The 21088-nt window shown below is 52.7% G+C and overlaps 1 protein-coding gene across 6 annotated transcripts in view; it reads right to left on the bottom strand.

Moving 5' to 3' along the window:
• The window catches only part of LTBP2 (latent transforming growth factor beta binding protein 2), a 100823-nt gene that overhangs the window by 24028 nt on the left and 55707 nt on the right, over window positions 1-21088 (bottom strand). For all 6 annotated transcript variants that reach the window (XR_011432230.1, XM_070250162.1, XM_023628102.2 and 3 more), the window contains exons 9-15: window positions 12271-12345; window positions 9097-9219; window positions 5965-6129; window positions 5497-5712; window positions 4354-4373; window positions 3117-3156; window positions 2107-2220 (exon numbers count right to left, since the gene is read on the bottom strand). Coding sequence is in view for 5 of the 6 variants with exons in the window: in XM_070250162.1 (XP_070106263.1) it covers window positions 2107-2220; window positions 3117-3156; window positions 4354-4373; window positions 5497-5712; window positions 5965-6129; window positions 9097-9219; window positions 12271-12345 (753 nt within the window). In the remaining variant the exon portion in view is untranslated. The remainder of the gene's footprint in view (window positions 1-2106; window positions 2221-3116; window positions 3157-4353; window positions 4374-5496; window positions 5713-5964; window positions 6130-9096; window positions 9220-12270; window positions 12346-21088) is intronic.

Below are 21088 nucleotides of genomic sequence, written 5' to 3' on the forward strand. Positions count from 1 at the left end.
ACATCCATGTATAGCATGGCCTGCATGAGACCCCATAGTACCTCCTTCCAGAGCCCTGAGCCCTACCAGGATGGAGCTCACAGTAGTGCATCCCTCTGACTGAGACCCATTGGGTTCCAGTAACCTATGTCCCATGTCCCAGCAAAGGGCCTCCCCTCTGAGGCCTCCAATCTGACCTCACCCTGAATATGGACACGGATCGCACCCACAGTGCCCAGTGCTTCCCTTCCCTGGCAACTCCTGCCAAGTTTCTCCTAGACAGATAGACAGATCTGGTGAGTAGGCTTGGGGAGAACTGTCAAGGGAAGAGAGAAGACGTCAGCTGGGCCCACCTGAGCAGGACCTTGAATGCCATGTAGCGACAGGCCTGTAAGCAAGGAAGTCATGCAAGGTGGGGTGTGATCATAGCCGTCTCAGAAACACCACTCATCTTGCTCAGAAAGGCAGCAAGATGGCAGATGGACTAGGAGGGGAAGCACAAGAGGCCCTGAGAAACTTGCTGGAATAATTTAAAGGAGGACTGTCTTGGGTGGTGGTAATGGGGTAAAAAATAGGGAGACAGATGCTGAATTCAGAATGAGTTTGGAGACTCACCAGGAGTCGGGGCTGGGGATGCATAGAGGGCAGACTCTAGCTTTTTTGAACTGTGTCCTTAATACTGGAAAAGAACCTGGCACTTAGAACATGCTGAATGAACAAATGACTGTATGAATGAGTGATGCTTTCTACCTCTGGGTCTGCCCTGAGGTCATAGCCAGAAGCCCACATACCCAGGGCTCCCTCGCCCAGCCCACAGCACTGACCAAGCCCTGGAGACCCAAGGGAATGAGTAGGGATGCAGCCTGTGTTTGCAGCCAGGGGAGCTTCACAGCATGTAACCGTTGGACTGAACTGAATGTGCACACTGGCCTACTTGCAAGGCTACCCAGTCCCTCGCCTGGGCTCTAAGTTTGTGTCAGCCTGGGGGCTTGTGGGGATCCCCAGCCAGGTTCTAAATATCCTCCTAAGGGGTGAGGTTGGGGACAGTAGGGGAGAAAGGGGATCAGGCAAAAGACTGTGGGTGGTGGTTGGGGGGGACTCTGTCCCCCCACATGGCTGAGAGCTGCTGCTGAGCCTGACCTGGGCTCAGCTCCTCCTCCTGCCCCCCCATCCCTGCTTCCAGGCCCCATTTCCTTGTCAGAGACTCAGAATTCCCAGCTGAGCCCCTTAACCCAGCTCATCTTGCCTGCTGAGGAGAGGAGGGACGAGGACCCTCCCTGGAGCAGTGTACCGAGCCAAGAGAGAGGTCCTGAGAGAGGACGCCGTGGTCCTGGCCTGGGAAAGCCAAACCCCCAACCCCACTCCACACTCTCTGGACTGTTCCACCAAGCTGCAGGGTCTCTCCTTTGCCAGAGGAAATCTGGAAATACCCCTCTCCCCCAAGGGGACCTCAGTCTGTGAGGTTCAGAGATCAGCAAGCCCCTGATGAAGACAGGCGTGAGGGTGCACGTGTGAGCCCACGTGAGCCCACACACATAAGCACACGTGAGTGCACACGTGCACAGGGAGCAGCAGCAGCTTCTTTTGAACCAAGTCACCAAACAATGAGCCTTTGAGGAGGGCACATTCCAGAACAAGGTGGATTTGCCAGGGATCTCCTCCATACCACACCCCCTCACCATTGGAGCTGGCCAGGGGCAGGGAACACGGGCTCCCAAGCGGTTAAACAACCTTGAGAACTAGAACTGTTTTTCTTCCCAAAAGTCGGCCCTCCCTGTGGGCAGGAGGCTGCCCACTGCCAGGGCACTCAGCCAACTCAGGGTCAACAGCCTGGAGGAGCCAAGCTCCCGGAGGCTCCACGTGCTTTCCTCAAGAGGGCCCCCTGGATTCTCCTGGGAGGCCTCTGAGTAAGACCCTCCACCAAGACATCCCTTCTCTTTCTCCTTCCTGGCTTCGCCAGGCCTCTGGACAGGACTCCTATGCTCACTAAGGGCACCCTGTGCTCTCTGTGAGATGAAGCCAGGGGTGGTGGGCCTGGCTAGGAGTTCACTAGAGATTGTTCACTGGTTGGAGAGGCCCTGGAGTCGGCTCTCACAAGCCACACCTCCTGGGGCTGGCTGCAGGTACCTGAGGGGGCCAGGGTCACCAGCACATTGGTGGGGGTGGTCACTTGCTCTTCTTGCCAGGTCTCTGGAGTCCCCTGTCCAGGCAGTGATGGCGTTGGTCTTCCTGTGGCATCTCCTGCAGAACAGCAGGGAGGAGGGAGCAGGTGGGCCACAGCCCCTTGGCCACCCGCCTCCCACCCCTAGGCAGTGTTCCCTCCAGAGATGCTGGCAGAAGCCCTTCCCTCGTCCTGCTGTTCCAGACTCTGAGAACCAGGGGTGGAGCCTAGGCCGGGTCACGCCTTCTGCTTCCTAGTCTCCTGAACTTAACCTGGCTCTGAAGAGAGTCAGAGAATCTGAGTGCTCTAACGGGTCTTAGCGCATCCAATCTCACTCTCCATTCACAGGCAGGAGGCTGAGGCCTGCAGAGATGGCCACTTGTGCAAGGCCAGCTAGCTTGTCAGAGACAGAGCCGAAGCCCAGTCTCCTGGTTCCCACTTCTGTCTGCAAAGCGCTTTACAGTTGACAGAGCTCTGCTGCCAACATCAACATCTCATCTGCCTCAAGAGGCAGCAGGGCAGGCGTTAGCGTCCATTTTACAGTAGAGGAAGCGGAAGCTCAGCTGTCTGACTTCTGAACAGTGCCCTGGCCCCAACCCCAGTGACCAGCAAGTTGGGCTCTGCAGAGCCCTAACCATTTCCTGAGGGAAGACAGGCGCCTGCGGGCAGGGCTCTGGAGAGCTGAGCAGCCCCTGCTTCGGGCCTCGACCCTCTTTGGTCTCGCTTCTATGCTGAGGGCATCACGGAATGCAGACAGAGTGCTGTGGCCGGGGAAACGTTTGCACAGCATCAAGGGGTCTTTCGCTGACCTTACAGCACCTCAGGTGTATAGAACATTCACCTGTCATGTCATCCACGCCCTCATCTGACTTGAGCCCCGGGCATCGGGTCAAGAGCACTAACTCCACTACTAGGTCAAGGTCCCTCCTCCCCTCCCTTCTCTGCTTCCCGGGAGCCGCTAGGAGGAGGGACTCACCTGGGACCCAGGCAGGTACTTGGGTAACACTGGTAGTGACCTGCACAGAAATGGGAAAAGGTCACTCTTGGCTCCTTTGTCATCCCCATGACATGCTTCCTTCCACCGCACTCACCCCTGCCTCCAGGCTTCCCATCCAACTCGCTCATTCACTTCTTCATTTATTCCAGGTATTGATGAGTTCTTACCACATGCTGCTAGGCACTTTACATCCACTGTCCTAATTAATCTGCTTAACTATCCTATGACAGCAGGTTGCCATGATTAAATGAGCCAATGTATGTAATGTGCCCAGCTCAGTGTCATGCCAGCAAGTATTGTATCGATGTTATGACCTCAGATAAAGCAACAGACGCTCCAGAGGTTAATTAGCCTACCCAGGGTCCCAGGGCCAGTGGTGAAGCCGGGCCCCCAAGCCACTGCTGGTGTCCCTCACCACAGCCCAGGGGCAGAGGTAGATAAGTCATGGGGAACTTGGAGGAGAGTGGGCAGAGGATGACAGAGGGCTAGGAGCAGGGCTGGGCACTGTGAGGACACAGAAGTAGAACTTTGGCCTAGGAGGACAACCTGTCGTTCTCCAGGGAGAGAACAATCTCACTGCAGAAACAGAGCTTGGGGACAGTCAGCTGTGCAGGTTGGAGGCACAGGGGACAGGGTAGGGATGGGCAGACTGGTGAAGGAAGAAACAATTCACTCTTCTGGAATGTTTTTCTAGGAGTACACTCAGTTGTTTACGGGGGAATCCTGGGCACAGGGAAGGGAGTGGGATCCCCCTTTCTCAGTAAAGTGGTTTGAGGCTATTCACAGCTCTGCTACCTTCCCAGGAGCCACTCACAGAGGGGACATGGAGGTTTAAGCAAATCAGGCTCAGGAAGTGCTGAATCTGGAATTAATCTGGAACCACTTCTAGATTTCATCCACAGTGCTTGAGTGACAGCCAGGACCAACAAAACACACTCCTAGGTCCTTTCTGAAGGGGCCCAAGACCATCCCAAATGAGAGAACACTTGCACTGCAGCTGCTCAAGAAACAGGGGCTGTTGTTATTCCTTCCCTTAGGGTAAAGCGGGGTCTTTGCATCAACCCTCCCACTTCAGCATCTCTCCAAGTAAAGTCCTACACATACTCCATCCTTCTCTCTCTCCTCCCTCACAGGACATTGACCTGCAGCCTCAGTGGCTATCAGGTCCCGCTCTCTGCCACGCTTGCCCAGCTCACTGGTGGGAGGACTCACTCACCTGGCCGGTCTGAGAGTCACCTGGGAAGGAAAGGTGAGAGCATGAACTCCGGGCAGGAGAGTCTGGCTGCCTTCTCCCCTCCCGCCACGGCCAGGCCTGGTCCAGTCTGTGACCTCCTGACCTTGTCCCCAGAGCAGCGGTCAGCAGCAGAGGGAGCCTGGACTCTTCCTACCTGTCTCTGCCCTCCCGCCATGATGGGACTGCCCACCACAGATCCCAGAATCCCAGGTCTGGAGGGCCCATGAGGTGGCTCCCGTGGTGAGAGGAAACCTCCTGCTTTCCTTTAAGGCCTCCGGTGACAGGAGTCCCACCTCCTCCAGGGCCAGTCCACCCTACTGGTCATAGCTGTAACCCTCCTCCTTGCACTGCCACCTCCGTGCTCCCAACCTCCGGGCCACCCCAGTCACTCCACTCCCGCCCTGGGCTATGGGCCAGGGGAACAGTTCTAGGAAGGAGAGGAGTTGCTCCTGGCTTGGCCAGTGTCTGGTTTCCATGACGACTGGGGCTCTGTCCAGACTTCCCTTCTGTCTGCTCCAGATTCCTGGAGCAACTTTGGCCACCACATAGTTGTCCCGGTCCTAATACGTCCTTGGCCTCCTGCACTCCATGCTACCTGTAACCTGAGCGTGCCTTCTGCATGGTTTCCCAAGGCACCTGCCAGGAGTGCCCCAAGCCCAGAGTCTTTCCAGCCCCATGCCTCCTGGGTCCAAGGCAGCTGAGCTGGAGTTAGTGGTCTGACTCTAAGGCCAGGGCAGGGGATCTAAAGCACTCAGACTCCCCAGGATCCACCTGTCAGCTCTTCAGGCCTTGCAGCAAGCACCCCAGAAGTTGCATGGCCAGGGGCAGGGGATGGAAAGACCTGGTCTGTGGTTTGGGGGGGCTGCCGCTGACCTCTCCCACCTCCACAACTCCCTGGGATGTGGGCACATCTTGACCCCATATGAGAGAGGAAGGGGGTGAGGGCTTGCTGTCATGCCAAGCCAAGAGAGCCGGTTCCCAGGGCTGGGTGCTGCTGCCCCACATTCCCTTTCCTAATGCCCCACAGATAGGATCCCACGGATCCAGGATAAACACCCAGTGGCCTATTGAGATGTAACCCGAGGAGGAAGAGGAATCCCTCAGGCACCCCCACAGCCCAGATACCCTTGTCAGGGATTGTCTCAGCCTCCAGCCAGGTGTCGGTGGCCGCCCGGAGTGGCTGCCTCTCTGCTGGCCCAGGCAGGGTCCGATTGCTCTTCTGCTCTTGCTCCCTCGAGGGCCTGGCCAGTTCCTCCTCCTCAGCCTTCCTCATGGACAGGCGGATGTCTGAGCTTGAGTAGGTGTAGCCATGGCCAGCAGGGCAGATCTCCTTGAAAGCCTCTGCAAGATCACAGCCAGAGGACAAGCTGAGAGACGCTGTTCTTGTAGGAACCCAGGACGCCCCCACCCCACTTTGGGGAATAAGGCAATTATGGCAGCAAGGAGAGGGGGACACCAGGGTGGGGTAAGTGTTGAGCAGGAAGGAAGATTAAGGGTCTTCTGGCCTGAGGTTAGGTCCAGGTGGGGGAAAATGGCCACCGGCTTGGAGGAAGCCCCTTGGTGTCCAGAAGCGACACGGGGACAGAGGGTTACCTGTGCCAAGCAGGGGGCATTTCTCACACTTGCTGCCCCATGCTTTGCCCACTCGGCTGCAGCAGCATATTTGCTTGGTGATCCTCTGGGCCAAAGGCAGGGCACAGGTGCCGGGCCCCACTGACCGGTAGCACAGCCCCTGCTGCATGGAGACGGCCTTGTCCGCTGCAACAGACACGGCAGGTGGGAATGGGCAGGGGGCCAGCGGGAGGGGAAAGCACAGGTGGGAGGCAATGAGTGGAGAAGCGGCCAGCCGCATGCATTCAAATTGGCCTGGCCTGTGCCTCAGTCTGGAAGTCTGGGGCCGTGAAAACGCTCACAAGAATGGCAGGAGGAATGGCTGCAGTGGAACACTTCAGCACTTCCTCATGTTACCTGTTTGAGGGGACCAATGACTCCCATGCCCACGTGGAGAACCCAAGAGCGGGAAATGGGGATGTAGCTGCTTGTGTCCAGGTGCCGAGTTTACAAGTGTTTAGAAAAGCCCAACATAGGCCTGGGGTGGAGTGTGGAGCAGTGTGCTCTGGGGACGACAGTCTCCTTGGGGAGATGAGATGAAGTGAGAACCAAAGGCCCGATGAGGAGCTTTGAGGACAGGGACCCTGTTTTGGTCATCTTTGTAACCCAGGCACCCAGCGCAGTGTCTGGTACATGCAGATGCTCAGTAAATGCTCGCTGGATCGATGGCTAGATCCACGAATCAAAACCATGTGGACCACAGTGAGTGTGAGCTATGCTGGGTTTAGAAAACACCACCACCACCGTTGTCCCCTTTCTTGTACTTTTGGAGTAAATATTAAAGACTATTCTCTCGTAAATTACCTCAGTGGAAGATGAGGAGGCCGTGCCACATTGGAAGAGACTGAAATCCTTAGAGGGCTGGATGAGGGGAAAAGGGGTAGGGGGAAGAGGACAACACTCGGAGATGAGAAATTGATGACCCTTGGGAAGTCCTGGTCAGGGCCCAGGACTCAGCAGACCAAGTTCAAATCCTGCTCACATGGCCTCCCTGGCCTTTATCTTCATGTGTAAAATAAGGATGTCGAGGATAATTCCACAGGTAGTGGACACTTATATTTCTGCCTGTCTGGCATCTACGCCCCTATATTCTGGTAACAGCACCCTGGTTTTCCTATGGGATCCATCCCTTCCTCCAGTCTAGGTCCATGTCATTGGAATGGAGACTGACTCCACTTCCTAGCTGAAGGAATGTAGGTCATACCCCTGGTTGCAGTGATTGGGTCAGGAATGGGCGATTGACCAAGTAGGCCCAATGATAATAATCAGCTTTTCCTGGATTACTAGAAAAGAGTTGCTTTTTATTTCTCCATTATTTTTTAAATTGAGTTTGCAAGGCTGGGAGAAGTAGGCCTGGAGCGTCTGGTGGCCACCTTTGAAGGAACTAGGAAACCAATACAGAAGAAACAGAGCAAGAGACATCTAAAGACACTGTGAGTGTCTGGATCCAGCCAAGCCTGAGGCTCACCTACCCCTGGACTTCCTGGTTGTGTGGACCAATTATTTTTTGCTTACAGAGGTTTGAGTTGGGTTTCTGTCACTTGCAACCCAATGACTCCTGACTAATAAACCTCTTCACAGTGATTATGTGAAAATGCCTTGTCAAAGGTCATGTGTTATGCATTGGTCAATTATCGGCCAGTCTATGAATCTGGGTCTCCAGGTGTAATCTCTGCCTTCAGCGGCCACTTCCTTTGGGAGACTGTAGGGAATGGCTCCATCCCTTTGAGCCCCAGGGTGGAAGTGACCCAATTGAGAATATCAGGAGGCTGCCCCACCACAGAAGGGCCCTTGTAGGCTGCTCCACTGGCCCTGGTCATGTCGCAGGGAGAAGGGCAAAGGTCAGAAATGAAGGGGAGAGGAACTTCGTGCCTGCCCCCTCCCACCTACAGGGAGATGAATCGTCAGAGGAGGCTGGAGGGGTTAACACCAGGAAGGGAGCAAAAATAAAGAACACCCAAGGGCCATCTCTGCCTCCCTGTATTAAGGATCTCTTTTAGGCACTAATAAATAAAAGTCACCTCCGATGTAAACATGCCCCCTGATAAAGGAACTTTAAGTGAGGTGGGGTGGGGGCAGAAGGAAGCGCTATATGCCCCTCACGGCCTTGATTACGTGTCTCTGTCACCAAGAAGTCTTCCTGAGAACAGCCTGATGTTCCCTCACTCTCTGGGTGTCCCCTCTTAAGGCTCTTACTGTGTCCTCTCCCTGGAGACACTCACTGGGTCCAGTCTCTCCTGTTAAATGGGGTGCTCCCTCTGGGTGGCGCTGGAGTCTTGCTCATCCTGTGGCCTCCTCAGACCCAGTACCTGGCAGTTTGCAGACTGAGGGCTTGGCCGGCCACAGAGAGCTCTGTGGAGGCGGGGGTGGCGGGCCTGAACTGGGCTGGCGCTTTGCAGAGGCCAGATGGGACTGGTTTTATTCAGCTCTGGTCAGGCCTCCCTGCCCAAGGAAAGCCCTGTCTGGGCCGCGGCGCCAGCTTTGCCATCTGCTGGGACTGCCAGTCTGGGCTTCTCCCAGCTGGAAACAGCTGCCTGTGTGTATATGCATGCACACACACGGACAGAATGCTAATATGACTCACAATACATGTGTGGTCATGAACTCAGAGACACATTCAGAACCACAGGGACCAGAGGACTATGAAAAGGCCCTGGGGCCAGGCAGGAGTGCCATTAATGCTACAGACAGGGCCCTTAAGAAAGGTCTGCAGCTAAGTGACCCAGCTGCTAAGCTCAGGTGCTGGAAGAGGCAGCCACAGCTCAGCCAGACACTAGAGCAGAGACAAAACTGCACGCCCTCCAAAGTAAATGAGGCAACAGATGGGGCAGAAAGGGTCAGAGCAAAACAGAAGACTTAGATAATATTAATCCTTAACTTAGCAAAGCCCCCAAAGCAACGCCTAAAGCCAAAAGTGATGGAGTAACTGTCCCCATTCCAGCAGGAGGGCACAGATCAGGTTTTGTATGTTGGGCCCCATTCCAGGTTGAGTAGCAGACACTGGACCCTGGGTTGGGGCCTGGGCAAAATTTCTGCTCTGGGCCTAGCCCGTGGACCCTGGGGTCTCATCTGGCTTCCCAGTGTCCCCCACCCCTTGTCCCCACCAGCACTCACACACACAACGGCTCCTCGACGGGTCCAGCATGAGGCCAGGTCTGCAGGTGCACAGGTAGCTGCCCCTGGTGTTCACGCACTCCGAGTCCTTGCACAGGCCCAGGGTCAAGCACTCGTTGATATCTGCAGGGTTGGAGGAGATGACCAAGCGCCCGCCCCTCCGAGGCCTGATGGAGGGGAGGGGCTGGGCCAGAGAGCTCCAAATACTAACAGGACAACAATAAGAGAGTTGTCATTTATTAAGTGTGGCCCCTCTCAGTTTCCTCATTTGTAAAAAGAAGATAATGATAATAACTACCGGAGGTAGGAGGATAAAACGAGGTAAAGCTGTAAATCACTTGGTCCAATAACTAGCAGGTGATAATGATCACAATATTAAGAGCCAAAGATTATTGAGTGCCAGGCACCATGCCAAGTGCTTTACATACGATACCTCATTTAATTCTCACAAATAATTTTATCAAGTGGGTCCACATGTCCCCTTTTTATAGGTGAGGAAACTGAGGCTCCAGGAGGAACTTGCCTAAAGTCACTCAGCTACTAAGTGGTGTGCTGGGACACAAACAGGGGAAGCAGATGGGGCACAGTTTGGCTTGGAGTGAGGAGAACGGGCTGCCCAGTCCCTCCTAGTCAGCCTTCTTTGAGAGGCCCCGAAGCACCTCTGCAGGGCCCAAGATCTGGGGAACATGTCGGCACTGAGCTGCAGGATGGAGGCACCCTGGAAGGGAAAAAGAGGCAGGAGGCTGGAGGCAGGCCCTGGGGCAGAGGGTTAGGAGGCACGTGTCCAGGCAGGCCTCATCATCCCCCTAGACCAGCGGACGCTCAGGATGTTCTTCTAACAAGGGAGCTACCATAGCTTCCTTTGTGATCTCAAAAATTTTTCACGCTGGAAACTTCTTCCTGCTGAATGGAAATCCAAAGCCTCACACTCTAAGCTCCAAGAAGTCGGGGCCCTCTTGGTGATGGCACGTTTGATGATGATCACAGCGGCAGGAAGGATGGTGAGCGTGACAGATTTGTGAGGGCACCCACCCCCAGCGGCAGGAGATGACACACAGCATCTCAGTGTCCTCAGAGCCACCTGCTCCCCCGCAGGCTTTAGGGAAACTGGTGCTGAGCACAGGAATGAAGGGGCTCAAAGAAGACCCAAATACTCCCCTTGGCAGGACACCCTATAGGGAGGGAGGCACCTGGGGAAATGCTGCTGAAATCTGGGAAGAGGAACTGATCCATTTGCCTCTAGACTATGACCAGAGCTATATGTCTAAATACCAAGCGGACTGGCCTCCCTTCTTCTTGAGAAGCCTCCGGGCTCCCCATCACCTCTTAGAGGGAGCCCCTAAACCCTCACACAGTATCCAAGGCCCACTCCCATTTTCCCAAATGGTGAGCTGGTGGCTCTGATGAGACACCGGGATACCTGACTATACTCCAGCCAGCCCAAGCTGTTCCTTTGCTTATGCTGTTCCCTCCGCCTGGGATGCCCGCATCCCCTTTAGTGGGCCAACTCTACTCATTCTCTACGTCTGGGTCAGGTATCACCTGTTCTGGGAAGTGCCTCCACCATGGCATCCCATAGCATCAAGGGCACTTCTCTCATTGCGGGTAATCGTTCAGGTGTCTGTCTTCATCTAGGGCGGTGACTGTGTCTTACCCATCCCTGTGTGTTAGCACCTAACACAATGTATGCAGCTCATAGCAACACTCTAAAAATTACCCTGTGGACGTAGGAGAGAAGGATGGAGAGAGAGAGGAGGGACGGCACACATGGGTGCAGAGGTGAGCAGGTCCCTTCCCAGATATTGAGACCATGGCCACAGATATGGGAAGAGGGAGGTTTCAGCGGCAGGGACTCCTGGGGAGGGCCCCTTGGCATCCTGTATCCCAAGGGCTCAGCGGAGGGAGGGCACAGAGCTCATTTGAGGTCCTGGGAATAATTTTAGTGCTCCAGATTGGGAAACCTGCCAGGAGGAGAGGTCCCTGGGGACAGTTTAGATATGAACAGCCCTACTGCACCCTCCAAGGGCAAAACTATAGACTTCTCTCAATGGCCACTGTCCACTAGGCCCTTGGCCCATTGCCCTTGAGGGAGGCTGACCCCGGCTGGGTCAGAGGCCTACCCTTTTACCTAGTCCAAGCACCTTATCCATGGTGCCAAGCCACCTCAGGGCTTCCTCAGACTCCTCTTTCCTGAGGAAGCCTCCAGGGGGAGGGTACCTAGGCGGCCATCTGGGTCAATCCCCTGCCTCTAACCCAGCTTCACCCAAAGCATGCCATATGGATAGTGATTTGTCCAGTTCTCAAAGCTCTCCAAAGGGGAAGCTGCCTCAGCTCCCCACGGACCTCTGCCAGCCCCAGGAGCCTCCCACTGGCTGGAAGGCCCTGCTTATATCACACCTATTGCCAGGCCCACAAGCAACAGGGACCCCCTGCTCAGAGCCTGACTCTGCTCAGTGGCAGCAGCTTCCCCCTCAATGAAGGCTTCTGGCCCCCTCGGTCATCCTGGTCCTACTCCCCACCCCCACTGGAATCACCTGTAGTGACAAAGCCATAGCTGAGCACCTCCTCCCATGCCCCCGTCCCAAGGTGCCCCTAGGCCTTGCCCCTCTGGGAGCTCTTTAATGCAGAGCACCCCAGGCCTCAGAGCTCCCCTCTTCCCGTCCGCATATACCTTCCCCTTTATCCCTCCTGACCGTGGGAGGGAGGTCTGAGCAGCTGAAGGTGCTTTGTTGGGGAAAGTCCACAGAGGTCCCCATCAACTCACGTTGACTTGATCTCCCATCCTGGAGTCAAAAGTCCTCCCATTTCAGGGAGATTGGCCCAAGAGGTGAGTGGATGTGCGGGGACTTGCGGGGGGGATACCTTCAGACAGCCCACATAGCCCTAGAGAGGCATCTGGTCCAGGTGGGGGTGGGTGGAGATGGGGAGGAGGGGACAGGCTTAGCTCCCAGGTGCTTTCTTAGCTCAGTCAATCACTATCCTCTGACTTCCTTAGGCCCCTGGAACCAGCAGCTCCCACAGCCCCCACAAACTGGGGCTTAGAAGTGCCAAGCAGAGATCACTCAAGTCACAGCTGCTCTGTCTGTCTGGGGAGGGGGGGGAGGGTGTCGCTGCACCACCAGGACTCTGTCATTTCCCCTCCCCAGGCCCAGCCCTGGCCTTGGTCATCCTTACCTTGGCAGTGAGTGAGGTTCAGTCTCTTGTACCCCTTGGGACACTCCAGTTGGCCATTTTCAATCACTGGGGAGGCTGAAGAGGGAAGATATAGACAGGTCTCACTGGAGGGCCCTTGGGCTCCTCTGTCACCCATGCTGGGAGGTGGGGTGCAGTCTGGATGTCCAGCCCACTCCGCAGCTGTGAGGCCCCATTCCCCCAAGCCGTCACCCTGGGTAGCCATGCCTCCTTGGCCAAAATCCTGCCCTGGCTCTCACCAGGCTACTCTCAGTCCACCTGGCTCTTCCTAAAAATGACACTAAGTGACCACATATCTTGTGTATAATTTTATTATATACTGTAAATATTATATAATATCAATGTTATGTTATACAATAACACATGATTGTACAAGTTTTATTTATTTAACTTTTTGTTTTTGAAGTAATTATACATTGGCAGGAAGTTGCAAAAAATAGTACACAGAGGTCCCCTGCGTCTATCCCAGTTTCTCCTAATGGTTACATCTTACCTCACTATAGCTGTTTTATTAGTTTTTAAAGATCTGGATACAAGAATTCACAGTCTGGTTCTAAATTCAGTTTATTTTGATACTTGGTTTTAATGCTGCCATAGCTGACAAGGTATCTTCCATCAAGATGGAAAAAGCTCGTCATTAATTGACTTATAAAACCATGATATTCATTTTGCACTCACATTCACCAATCATGTGATGCTGTTGTTGAAGTTTGGCTAGTAAATTTCCGTCTTCCCTGAGGTTGGTTAGTTGTTCTTACCAATTTAAAATAAATTAGAAAATTCCAGTGTTTAAGTTTTTTAAGTGTGCAAATAGAGATGGCTTCCAGCAACAAATCAGGCAATGATGGAACTGTTTCCGAACATCCATTTTCTCTCCGTGGCACAAGTGTCTTGAGAAGCAGCGCGGCTGGAAGTGTGTAGCAGACAAAACTGGGCAGATGTCTGAGTCCAGACTGACAATGAGGAAATAATTCTCAGTATTTTGGTGCTGACACACATCCTACCTTGATTTCACAACACTTCCTCTTACGTTAAAGAGGAAGAAAAATGTGCTTAAAAAAACCTATTTACATTAAATAAAAAGAGGAAAAACATCTCCATCACTTTGGAGGAACAAACTGGTACGCCAACTTCCAAATTAATGCTTTGAAGGGTTTTTTTTCTGAAGGTTTTTTTTTTTTCTTGAAAAGCTCTAGCAGGTAGCATACTACTGGCAGCCACCTGTCATCACAGAAAAAGGAAGTAAATGTGGAACGCTCAGTTTTTTTTAAAAAAAAGAATAACTTATCTTTAAGTTTGACAATTCCATGGCGAAGACATAGCCAGCAATTCTCAAGGGGTTCAAGGGATTTTTCACAGATGCTATTCCAATACAAAGTTCCATTAAGATACCATGTTACTTTAAAGGTCTTATTTTATAAAGTTAAGCACATGATAATTTCTATTAGCAACTTGTCTTCTTGCTTGACCTCTTTGTGGCAGTAGCTTGCTTGTGAATGCTGCGGTGAGGGAATTTTGCATGCTTTCTCTGTCTCCGTCACCTTACCAGCCACAGCATCAGCCGCTACACTTATATGGTTGTTTGGTAAAGTTTATTTTTATTCAAAAAGTCACTTATTGTCAAGAATATATGTCTTCTGGTTCATCCTTTCTTTAGTAGCTTACAAAGAGCTAGTTCATGTATTTTGTTGCTGAAATAGATTCTTGCAAATACCAAGAGATATGTTAGAAATATCAATACTTTCATCTAATTTTACAGCAAAGTTGGAGTGTCCTGGTGTTTTCCAAAGTTTTTCTAATTGAGATAGCTTTTACTCAATCATTAGCTACTATTTCTGGGCACATTATACACATAAGGCAAGGTTTGTTATTAAGGATAGTAGATACAAACTATTTAATATAGCTTTCCTGATCATTTCGATCCTGGGGTCCATTTGGGATCACTCTGAGAGGTCATTATTATTTTTACCTTGGAATACGGCTGATTATGTGTTAGAGGAGAAGTCTCAGCATTGCATTTTTTAATACAATTATGAAATTATGTTATTAGTATTATTTTGAATCCTGTTTCCTTGCGAGAATTTTTTAGAGTCACTTCTCCCCTTGGCAAGGCTTGCTTTCGTTAAAACTAGACAACATAATTGAAAAATCTCCTAAATCAAGTATTGTTTTATGCCGTATGTTGTGACATCCCGAAGACAAACATGAGGAGGTGCCACATTTTCTTGGAACTCCCACTCTTCCCTGAGGACACTTTGTGTGCCAAACACGACATGTGACAGTTTGACATACCGATCAAGTGAGGACATAAATTAGTAAGGCTTACATTTTTTAAGATTTAAAAAATTGTAAATTGAAGTTGTAATATTTTTTCCTGCCACGGACAGTCTTGCTAAGGATTGGCATGTTGTTCCACCGTGGGAACTAGTCTCCAGCCTAAAAGGCCGCTGTGTGGAGATAAATGAGGATTCTGCAGATGCTGACACAGAGGCAGAAGGATGGGAGTGAGGCTGGCAAATGTGAGCACCCTTGGCGTGGGGCCCGGGAGTATGAACTGAGGACAGGAAAGCGGAAAGAAAGAGGAGAAGTTGTTTGGAGAAACTCAGAAAGCAAGCTGATTAGATGCAACCCGGGAACATTACGAGGAGCAGAAGGCGGGAAAGAACGAGGCGAGGCTGCTGCCAGAGGGCAGAGGAACATTAACAACGGAACATCTGTGCCGTGCTGGGAGCTGCAAGGCCTTTGGTGCATGTTATCCTGTCTGCTTCTCACAACGATAACCCCGTAAGGCAGGGATCATTATCCCCATTTTACAGATTAGGAAAATGAAGCTCAGAGGGAGCCAAGTCAGAGTTGACCTCAAGCCTCTGGCTGCAAAGGCCACATCCCTTCCATCCACCCTGCTGCTGAGGGAGGGAGGGAGAGACCGGGAGACAGGAGCCAGGGCAGCATGGTGATGTCAGGAGGGAGAAGTTAGGCAGAAGGACCTTGCTTCTTTAATGAGCAGGAGCGGAGTGGCAGAGAGCTAGGATGTGAGCCGGGAGCAGGAACCAGCTGCTGGCACCTGCTTGTGAGAACCCGAGGAATGCGTAAACGGAGAGGAGCTGCGTTCATTCGTTAGTCTGGACACATGCTTTTTCTGTACAGTGATTCCCTCCTGAGAGGACTCAGCCCTCTCACGGGCCCAAAGAAAAACTGTCAGATGGGAAACCCTTTGTGAAGGCAGCTTCTAGAGAGAAATAAATTTCAAGGCCACTGTTCCTGGTGAAATTTCCTTTTGTGCCCACAAGTCCCACTCCCACCCCAAACCAGGGCCCTCAGAGCCCTTGCTCACGCCTCACTGAGGCTGTCTCTAAGGGGCTGGTTCCCAGTTTCTGTAAGAACAAGTGCAGCATCCAATCCAGAAAAATCAGCCTAAATCTCTTCAGGGAAAGAAAGCCCAAGTATAGATGGCCACGTGGAAGGGAGACGCCCTGGCTCGGGGTGAGAACTCAGCACCCACCCACAGCTCTGTGTGAGATTTGGGCAGCCAGTGAGCCGTGTGAGTCACGGTGCTGGGGGAGGGCAGCTGGCACCACCCCTGCCACCCACACCAGGCATGCCTCTCAGGTGCTCCCAACACCCACAGGACTTCTCTTGTCATAGCACTTAACATGCTGGGCTGTGATTGCCCGTTGCTTGTCCATCTCCCCCGATAAAGTGTAAGCTCTGTGAGGACAGGGACCTTGTCTTCTTCATCGTTGCTACGGAATAGTACAGGCACTCAATGTAAATGAAATGAATGATAATAGCAAGCACTAAAAGTGCACTTACTATCGGCCAGGACCTATTATAAAGGCTTCACATGTAGTAACTTATTTAATCCTTATAACAGCCCTTGGAGATACTTACTAATATTATCCCCATTTTACAGATAAGCAAACTGAGGCACAGAGAAGTTAGGAAAGGTGCCCAAGGTCACCAGCTGGTGGATGGAGCTGGGACTATGAACCCAGGCAGTCTGCCTCCAGACGATAAATTCTGAACCATTCCTCTCTACTGCCTCCAAATAAATAAATGAATGAATTCACAATGAGCCTTAGGAGTTGTCTAGGCTAAGAATCCTCAAGTCTGGAGGCCACAGGGAGATGTCTGCCCAGCAGGAGGAGCATCACCCTACCTGGGAACCCTCTCCTCCCTTTTTTTTTTACAAGGGATCAGGAGAGTGAATGGGAGGAAAATAGGCAGGGATACCCAGAAGGAGGTCAGAAGAACCAGTCAGATGCTGGGTAAATGCTTCACAATGTATACAACGTATACAACCAAAGCGCCACACAGGATGGACGAACGAGACAGTGAAGGGCCCATGCCACCCCTCAGGGCCCTCAGCCAGATCAAGGGTAAAACGAGGGACCGGAGAGCAGAGAGAAGAGGATGTGAGAGATCTGGAGAGAGGGGGTGGCTAAGCTGTGACTCCCACAGGTGCCTCAAGGAGAGACTTGGGGAGCTGCCTGCCACCTTGCAGTTGGGACTCTTAGACCTGAGAAAGCTGAGGGTCAGCTGGGGTCAACCTGAACTCCAAGGAGTCTGAACATCACAAAATCGGCTAACACGCCTGACTTTCCTGGTGAGGAGACCCGGGGCTTGTGGGCCTGGAACTCAGGTCTTCTGCCCCTGACCTCGGCCCTGTCCACACACTGCTGCACCTCAGCCTGCTCACAGATGGTGAAGCAAGCAGGGGGCGCCTGGCTGCAGGCTACCCCCGCCCTGAGAACTCTCCCCTTTGGCTGCCGAGACTCCCAAAGAGGCCTCAACAAGGGCAAACTAATTGCTGGAGACAGTTTTGGCCCTGACTTCACGACAGAGCTCAGGGAGGAGATGGTGGAGACATATAGTTGGCCACTGGGCTGTTTACAAGCCATGCTGATCTCAGCCTGTGATGACAGATGGCCGCACCAGGGAGATGTGGAAGGTCCCCTGCCATACACCCCTCCGCCCAGAGAACAGACACACACAGACACCGGGATAAGGCTAAGCTCGACGCACAGGGGCACGTGAGCAGGCTGGAGCTGAACCCCCGATTTGCAAACCTCAGGCGGGTAAGCTGGAGAGAAACTTCCCCTCCCCCAGAGCAGTGGGAAGAGTATGGGTGCTAGGGCAGCTAGCCCTGCATCTAATTCCTGGCTCCACTCTGACGAGCGGTGTGACCTGGGGCACATTTCTTATCCTCTTTCAGTGTTCCTTTTTTCATCTGTAGAAGTGGAGACAGAAACTCAGTTCATGGGTTGTTATGCGGATTAGCTTTCCTGAAATAATCAGTGTCAGACTGAAGCTAGCAGGCGGCCTGGCACAGACCCTGTAGATAGATGCTCCCCAGGGCTTAGTCCTCTGCTTCCTGCCTTCCTCCTTTTCTTCCTTATCTCCTTCCTCCCTCCCTCCCTCCTTCCTTCTCTCCTTCCTTCCTTCCCTCCTTTCTTCTTTCCTCCCTCCCTCCCTCGTTCCTTCTCTTCTTCCTTCCTCACTTCCTTCCCTTCCTCGCTCCTCTTTTTCTCCCTCCCTCCCTTCCTTCTCTCCTTCCTTCCCTCTTCCTTCCTGCCTCCCTCCCTCCCTTCCTTCCTTCCTTATCTTCTTCCTTCCTTCCTTCTAGCAACATAGTCTTGAGGACAGCAAGCTGGCCTGCTGCCCCTCACTGGCTGGAGAGACTTGGGCAAGTCACTCAGCCTCTCTGAGCCTCAACTTTCTATCAGTAAAATGGGGATGACAATTCTTTCCTCAGGGGACTATTTTGAACACTAAACAAGCATGCAAAACTCTGAGCACAATCCTTGTCACATATTGGTAATTAGCATAATGTCCATTTTTCCAGATTTTCCTCTTTGGTGAAGTCCTAAAGGACTCCTGCCATGAATTGGAAATTCCACCAAAGACGGGCTCTGACTGCTTCCTCAGGGCAGCATGAGAGCTGAACTGGGACTCTTGGTCACCACAAACAGCGAGGTGGAGAGGGGTCCACTCAGACCCCTGGCTCAGACAGGTGCCGCTCCATCCAACCCTACCCCACCCTCCCTGGAGCTCTCCAGGCCAGGGATGCCACATGTCAGCGACACTCCTGCTGGGGTAGGGAGGGCGCTGAGCTGAGGCACAATTCCCAGGAGGCTTTGAGTCCCTTGGAGAAAGCTCTCAAAACATCCCCAAGCCAAAGCAGCACTTTTTTCAGCCCAGCAACTAGAATTCTGAAAATCCCATTTCTTGAGGGCAGGAGACTGGGAGTCTCACCAGGAGTCCTGAGAACAGGAGCCCCACCCCAGCACAGCTGTTCCCCACCAGAGGTCCTCCAGTTGAGCAAATGCCTGATCCAAGGAGGCAGATGACAGAGGGGTTAGAAGTAGGGGTCTGGGTACCATAGACCTGGGGCTTCAGGCCTAATTTCCTCATCTGTAAAATGAAGATAGTAGCACCCAATTCCTGGAGATATTGTTAGGATACAACGAGACGAGAAAGCATGGTGCCTGGCCCCTATGAAGTGCTCTGCATAAACGGTTGCTAAGGACGACGGTGATGATAGTGATGTTGCTGTTGTGACTTGCCCTAGGGTTCTCTGCTCCAAACCTCGCCCAGTGCCCACATCACCCTCACACAGCCACCCTCCCCGGGGCTGGCATCACAGATCTGCGCCTGTCACACTCCTCGTGGAGTGCCACAGCAAAACCAAGCCAAGCCAAAGCTGTCTTTCTATTGAGGGTTTCAAATAAATTTTCAGACATATATATAAACCTGCAATCCCTCAACAATCAATTTCCTTCCCCAGTTCCTTCTACAAACCTGTCCTTAGTAGGCACACTTCTCATGGTGGGGAGCTCAGTATTTCCAGGCATACCCCATTATGGGCAGGGCAGCTGCAGTTTTTAATAAGCTGCTCCTGGTGCTCAGTTTCGAGTTGAGCTCTGCTTCCCAGAAGCACTCACTCATCGACTTTCGCCCTCCGGAATCACGGAACAGCCTACCTGCTTCTCCCTGGGACAATTCTTTCAGCTCATCTCTGTTAACTCAGGCCTGGGCTGCTGGGTGCTGCCCTGCCTGTCTGTTCAACCGAATCTTCTCGAGGGACGTTGTCCTCCACGCACACATAACTTAGGAAATACAATCCTGGGGTGCATCCTTCTGGCTGTGAAATGTCCTGATTTTTGTTGTCTTCAGGCAGGTACGGGCCTCCCCAGAATGATTACGGGGATCGTGGTCGGCTGAGAATCAGACACACTGTGGTTTGAATCCTAGCTTCACTTGTCCTAGCCCTGTGACCTTGACAAGGTCCTCAGCCTTCTCTGAACTTCATTCTCCTCATCTGTCAAATGGGTGTAAGGATCCTTACGTGGCAGGTGGTTGTGACGATGACATGAGATAATGCGGGTGACGAGCCCAGTAGAGTGTACGAGTTCAGTAACTGGGGCTATTATTGTTTCTAAGAGGGAAAGATGAGAATTCCTTGAAGGGGCTGAGCAAGAGAATCGGCTGTCCCTGGAGATACAGGGAGGGGCCTGGGTTCTGAGGTGAACTCGTCCCACACCAGGCAGACAGAAAGATGATCTGGTGGCAGACAGCTGGAGCCCACCACTGCAGGCGGTGAGCCGTGTGCTAGCCCTGCCTGTCCCAGCAAAGGGGCCTTGGGGTTAACACAGCCGGTGCCAAGCCAGATGGGGCAGCGGCCAACTTTCCAGTCAACCCAGATGTCTGTCTTTCTCAGACAAAAACTCAAAAATGTGACTTCAATCAAAGTGGCTTTTGAGAACCGGGTGCTCCCCAGACCCTGGCAGGGGGACTGCAGAAGGCCTGAGCTTAGACCTTTGACAACTCCCAAGAGGTCAGGAAGATGTGGCTCAGGCTGAGTCCTGGAGGGTCTGCTGCACCTGTCACTCAGAGTGAAGGGAGAAGGGGGAACCATAGGCTGGCCTAGATTGACTCCCTGAGCCATCTCCCTGAGAAAGAGGGCATTGAGGATTTTTCTGGAAGAAAGGGATTTGTCTGTGCCATGTAACTGAGGCTTCAGAACAGTCCCTTTCCATGTCAGAAATAGCAGCGCTCTGCAGGGACCTTCTCTGACAGTCCGGCACAGAGCCTCAGAAGCCAGAAGGTGATTTAGAGGAATCCAAGAAGTCACGTGGATCTCCAGCTGCTGGTTTTATCACTCCCCTCACTCCCTGATCCTGCTAGACCACCTCTTTTGGGATAACAAAGCCCTTCCCTGAAGGGCACAGCCTTATTTTATCAGAGGAGAAATAGAGGCTCAGGGGGGCAAAGCCATGAGGCCTGAGAATGTTCTAGAACCCAGAAGTCCTGCCTGTTTAGCCCACTATTCCCAAACCCACCCCACAGCTGCCTTGTCTTCCTCTGACTCTGGTAAAGTAGCTAGCTTGTCATGCCTACTTAAAGAAACATCCCCCACCCTGGCCCCAGGCTCGGGCATGGAGCTAGGTGTCTGGCACTCTGTCAACAAAAACAAGTTTCCCCAGTGTCTTGCCCCTTCTGTATACAATGCCCAGCCGCACTATAATGTGTTTTAAATGTTTACGTTGCCCTGGTCTTTTTTATTTCTTGCTCAGGGTGCTGGAATGCTTGACATTCCAGGGTCTGCATCCTGGTGCCCAGCTTCCCGAGATGTGCTGAACACCAGTTGGGGAGGGGTGGTGGGAGGTGCCACCTGGGACAGGGAGGCTGAGTGTGCCGTGCTCCAGGAAATGCTGCTCCCTCTCTTGGCTCACCTGGATGTGCAATTTCCTGGTTTGTTAAGCTCTTCCCCATCTCTTTGATTGGCCTACTCTAATAA

Source organism: Equus caballus, chromosome 24, assembly GCF_041296265.1.
Source record: "Equus caballus isolate H_3958 breed thoroughbred chromosome 24, TB-T2T, whole genome shotgun sequence".
In the NCBI taxonomy this organism is placed as follows: Eukaryota; Metazoa; Chordata; class Mammalia; order Perissodactyla; family Equidae; genus Equus; species Equus caballus.